At 48.7% G+C, this 5,725-nt stretch overlaps 1 protein-coding gene across 1 annotated transcript; it reads left to right on the top strand.

Moving 5' to 3' along the window:
- Positions 1-518: 518 nt before the first annotated feature.
- Positions 519-5,489, top strand: LOC105912033 (kelch repeat and BTB domain-containing protein 13). Its single transcript, XM_012840946.3, has 4 exons — positions 519-1,521; positions 2,026-2,766; positions 4,009-4,309; positions 4,970-5,489. The coding sequence occupies exons 1-4, from the start codon at positions 1,246-1,248 to the stop codon at positions 5,308-5,310; spliced, it is 1,659 nt and encodes a 552-aa protein (XP_012696400.1). The 5' UTR covers positions 519-1,245; the 3' UTR covers positions 5,311-5,489.
- Positions 5,490-5,725: the final 236 nt, after the last annotated feature.

The raw sequence follows: 5,725 nt of genomic DNA, 5'->3' as shown, positions 1-5,725 counted from the left end.
AAGTAACAGTCGCTAGCTAGCTATAGCTAGCCTAAGTGACAGCAATAAAACGTCCAATATTAGGTGATGCACAATACTACATGTATTTCGTTTGACACCGTAATGGCTGAGATGAGAAGACTTACCTCTATACTTGGCTTTCTTTTCCTCTTCTTCCTTTCTTCGTTTTCGTCCCTGTGCTCCAGATGGTATTGACTGCTTCATTTTTGCGAATGTCACGTAGCTGACACGCTCACGGCTCACCCCACCCTGGCAATGTGCAGGAGCCCTCACATAACTAACGTAACGTAACTTAACGCAACCGCCCCCCCTATCGACAATAACCATCAATTCAATCTAAAAATCAGGTTGAAGTAAACGTAGGGCTGAAGGGGCGCCCTCGGATGATCATGATTAATAAACATGTTTTTATTTGCTTGTTATTCTAACTATGATTAATGGGAAGTAGGTCCAAGGGCGACGCTAGAGGGCGCCCCCAACCCATTTGTCGCCCTAGGCAGTCGCCTAGTTCGCCTATAGCAATCGCCGGCCCTGCTGGGCGGCTCTGGAGCATCAGATTTCAGCTCCGACTTGGGCCGTCCAAAATAGAGCTGAGAGGCTCTGGAGTGTGTGTGTGTGTGTGAGAGAGAGAGGGAGAGAAGAGCGTCTCCATGCTCGTCTGGCTCCGGTGAACACTTGCTCCAGGAATGTGTGTGTGTGTGTGTGTGTGGGCAACACTGACTCCGGACCGTGCTGAGGCCTACTCAACAGTAAAGCCTGGGACTTGAATTTCTTTCACAGCTGACTGGAGTGCTTCTATCCTGGGCAGCCGCCTCAGGCCTCCAGCCCCTGAGCCTGTAAGCCAGGAGGAGACGCAGAAGGTTTGCGTCCTCACCCCCCGCCCCCCCGGGCCTGCTGCCAGTCTGCCTCGCCTCCGGGAGGGGAGATGTCTATTTAAAGCTTCTTCTGGACGGGTCTTCTGCTCTGAGCCGTGGACTGCCATATGAGGAGGAGGAGGAGGAAGAGTTCTGTTTAGATTTTAGGAGCTGTGGAGGTAAACAGTGACTGCCCTGAGGTTAAAGCCTGGACCATCTCAGTGACATAATGGAAACTAGCTTTTGGCCTGTCTGAGCGTATAAGTGTCTGTGTGTGTGTGCATTTGGCCTGTCTGAAAATATAAGTGTGTGTGTGTGCATTTGTCCTGTCTGAGCGTATACGTGTGTGTGTGTGAGTGTGTGTGTGTGTGTGTGTGTGTGTGTCAGCAGCATGTTAGCGGTTCTGTGGCAGTGGCTTGCTCTGCTCTGGCGGTGTTTCTGGTCGTGGGTGCGGTCCAGATCAGAGTGGGTGTGGTCCAGATCAGAGTGGGTCCACACCAGGGTGACCTCACGTGGACCACACAGACTGGACAGTGACATCACTCAGGAGGAGGAGCTAAATTATAGCCAATCAGAGGAGTGGAAGACGGACCAATCGGCCAGGACCTATGGTTACCATGACGGCGCAACAATGGTGGCTGTGCAGACAAGCACGCACATTTTCTATGTATGTGAAAATGATCACACTCGTACACAATTTATTTTAAACGTCTCAAAATAGGTATGTGAGAGAAGATTACATTTGTGTGTGTGTGTGTTTGTACATTTCTATGTGTGAGTGTGGGTATGTATGTATCTGTCTGTGTGTATCTGTGTTTGTGTGAGTGTGGGTATGTATGTATGTGTCTGTGTGTATTTGTGTCTGTGTGAGTGTGGGTATGTATATGTCTGTGTGTATCTGTGTCTATGTGAGTGTGGGTATGTATGTATGTGTCTGTGTGTGTGTGTATCTGTGGTGTGTGTGTGTGTATCTGTGTGTGTCTGTGTGTGTGCATCTGTCTGTGTGTGTGTGTATCTGTGTGTGTCTGTGTGTGTGCATCTCTGTGTGTGTGCATCTGTGTGTGTATCTGTGTGTGTGTGTATCTGTGTGTGTGTGTATCTGTGTGTGTGTATCTGTGTGTGTATCTGTGTGTGTGTATCTGTGTGTGTGTGTGTGTGTGTGTGTGTGTAGGTGGACCTGGAGCGTCTGGCAGAGTGTGGTGAATATTTCCGGGCCCTCTCCCAGTCCAGCATGGTGGAGACGAGCGAGCGGCGGATCCTTCTAGACCACGTCCCCTCGGAGGTCTTCCACAGCCTGCTGCAGTTCTGCCTCCTGGGTGTGTTCAGCGTGTCGCGCCCCCGCCTGCCCTCCCACCTCCAGGTGAGCAGCTACCTGCTGTCCTCCGCCTACACCGCCCGCCTGCTGGCCCGCCTGTCCGCCCTGCTCACCCCCCTCACCTGCCCGGCCCACCTGGAGCTGTCCGAGCGGCTGGGATGCCCGGAGCTCCGCCACCAGGTGCTGCTCTACCTGAGCGCCCACCTGCTGGAGCTGCCCCACCTGAGCCGCGCGCTGGAGCCCCACGAGAGGCAGCTGCTCCCGGGCCTGCGCTCCGCGGGAAGAACCCCCCGGCTCTGCTGTCTGCTCAAGGAGAACCTGAGTGCACGGAACGTTCCGGAAACACTTGCGGCGCGGCAGGTCTACTGCCTGGAGGAGGAGGAGGAGGAGGGGGTGGAGGGACGGGGGTGGCGTGAGCTGACGGAGATGCCGTTTGAGGCGGATAAGTGGTGCTTCACCACGGCGGTGCTCTTCAACTACCTCTACGTCATCGGAGGCTACCGCCACCGCGTCGCCCGCGGATACGAGTTCAAGATGGCATCCTTCCGCTACAACCCCCTCACCCAGCAGTGGGCCACGGTGGCACCCATGATGAAGGTGCCGTGCAGCCCTTCATGTTCATCACACCTTTACCAACACTGCAGCTCTTAATGTTAATCACACCTTTACCAACACTGCAGCTCTTAATGTTAATCACACCTTTACCAACACTGCAGCTCTTAATGTTAATCACACCTTTACCAACACTGTATTAATGTTCATCACATCTTTACCAACACTGTATTAATGTTCATCACACCTTTACCAACACTGTATTAATGTTCATCACACCTTTACCAACACTGTATTAATGTTCATCACATCTTTACCAACACTGTATTAATGTTTATCACACCTTTACCAACACTGCATTAATGTTAATGACACCTTTACCAACACTGTATTAATGTTAATGACACCTTTACCAACACTGTATTAATGTTTATCACACCTTTACCAACACTGTATTAATGTTCATCACACCTTTACCAACACTGCAGCTCTTAATGTTAATGACACCTTTACCAACACTGTATTAATGTTAATCACACCTTTACCAACACTGTATTAATGTTCATCACACCTTTACCAACACTGTATTAATGTTAATCACACCTTTACCAACACTGTATTAATGTTTACGACACCTTTACCAACACTGTATTAATGTTAATCACACCTTTACCAACACTGTATTAATGTTTATGACACCTTTACCAACACTGTATTAATGTTAATCACACCTTTACCAACACTGTATTAATGTTTATGACACCTTTACCAACACTGTATTAATGTTTATCACACCTTTACCAACACTGTATTAATGTTCATCACACCTTTACCAACACTGTATTAATGTTCATCACACCTTTACCAACACTGTATTAATGTTTATCACACCTTTACCAACACTGTATTAATGTTTATGACACCTTTACCAACACTGCAGCTCTTAATGTTCATCACACCTTTACCAACACTGCATTAATGTTTATGACACCTTTACCAACACTGGCAACTACAGTTACTACAGCAATTACACAGTAACTAACGTGATAATCTAACCCCCACTCATAACCCTGTAATTAGCATTATTACAGATTACAGTATTACTCTGTCATTAACACATACTGTCACACGGATAACCCTATAATTAGCATTGTTAAAGATTACACTATTACCCTGATAACTATCTAATATAAATCGTGCTGTCACTGATGTTGTTGACTTTCGACTATTGCTTTAAGGTTAATTCTATGTCCATCTGTGTGTGTGTGTATTCCTGTGTGTCCACAGCACAGACGGCACTTCAGCGCAGTGGCGTGTGAGGGGTGTGTGTATGCGGTGGGCGGTTGGTACCTGGACTCCCTGGTCACCCCTGACTCCAGCACCAGCCTCTACACGGCCGTGGAGCGCTACGACCCCTGGGCGGACCGCTGGGCCTTCGTCTCCTCGCTGCCGCTCAGTGACTTCAGCTTCACCCTGTCGCTGGCGCACGACTCCCCCCTCACCGTGGCCCTGGGGGGCTGCCTCTACGTGCTGGGCAACATCCAGAGGACCGGAGAGAAGCTGGTGCTGCGCTACAGCATCACAGACGGTACGGTGTGTGTGTGTGTGTGTGTGTGTGTGTGTGTGACTTGGGGGAGAGGAAAGGAGAGGTAAATGAGTGAATCTGAGAAAGGAGAAGGGTGAGCTTGGTGAATCCTGTGTTCCTTTATTTACATCTTTCTGCACATCTCTGCACTATGACAGCGGATGTTAAATCGTAGGACGAGTGTTAAATCTATACATGAGTGGAACAATAGAGTGTTAAATCTATACATGAGTGGAACAATAGTGTTAAATCTATACATGAGTAGAACAAGTGTTAAATCTATAGATGAGTAGAACGAGTGTTAAATCTATAGATGAGTATAATGAGTGTTAAATCTATACATGAGTATAATGAGTGTTAAATCTATACATGAGTGGAACAATAGAGTGTTAAATCTATACATGAGTGGAACAATAGAGTGTGTTTCATGCTTTCACTTGTTCCCTTCCCCCCTCTGCATCCTTCCTCATCCTCCTTCTCTCCCCTCTCTCCCCTCTCTCTCCTCTCCCTCTCCCTCTCTCTGTCTCTCTCTCTGTCTCTCTCTCTGTCTCTCTCTCTCTCTCTCTCTCTCTCTCTCTCTCACTCTCTCTCACTCTCTCTCTCACTCTCTCTCTCTCTCTCTCTCTCTCTCTCTCTCTCTCTCTCTCTCTCTCTCTCTCCCAGACTGCTGGTCTGAGCTCATGCCAACTTTAACCCGAGCAGACGCTCACATCTCCAGCCTCTACTTCCTGGGTGCCACTGAGAAGTTGCTGGTGATTGGTGGAAACAACACGGAAACCGTGGTAACCTCCTTCTGTGTGGACTCTCAGTGCTGGGGGCGTGTCCAGAGCATGGAGCGCACGGCTCTCATTGGTCAGGGGACGGTCCTTGACGGCGAGGCGTTCGTGTGGAGTTTAAGGCACGGCGCTGTGATGAGACTGAACCTGGACTCTCTGTCCTTCTCCCTCCTGCCCACCCTCCCCCTCCCCAGCTGCTACGAGAGCCTCTTCCACCTCTGCTTCTGACGACGCCTCTCTACTGACGTCTTACTCAACACTTCGACTGCTCTCATATGGAGCTACATACCGAATACTGACGTCTTACTCAACACTCACACACATACTGAATACTGACGTCTTACTCAACACTCACACACATACAGAATACTGACGTCTTACTCAACACTCACACACATACAGAACACTGACGTCTTACTCAACACTCAACACTCACTCACATACTGAATACTGATGTCATACTCAACACTCACACACATACAGAATACTGACGTCTTACTCAACACTCACACACATACAGAATACTGACGTCTTATTCAACACTCACACACATACAGAATACTGACGTCTTACTCAACACTCACACACATACTGAATACTGACGTCTTACTCAACACTCACTCACATACTGAACACTGACGTC

The sequence above is a fragment of the Clupea harengus genome, chromosome 3 (assembly GCF_900700415.2).
Source record: "Clupea harengus chromosome 3, Ch_v2.0.2, whole genome shotgun sequence".
Taxonomy (NCBI): domain Eukaryota; kingdom Metazoa; phylum Chordata; class Actinopteri; order Clupeiformes; family Clupeidae; genus Clupea; species Clupea harengus.
This window is presented reverse-complemented; position numbering and strand designations above follow the sequence as displayed.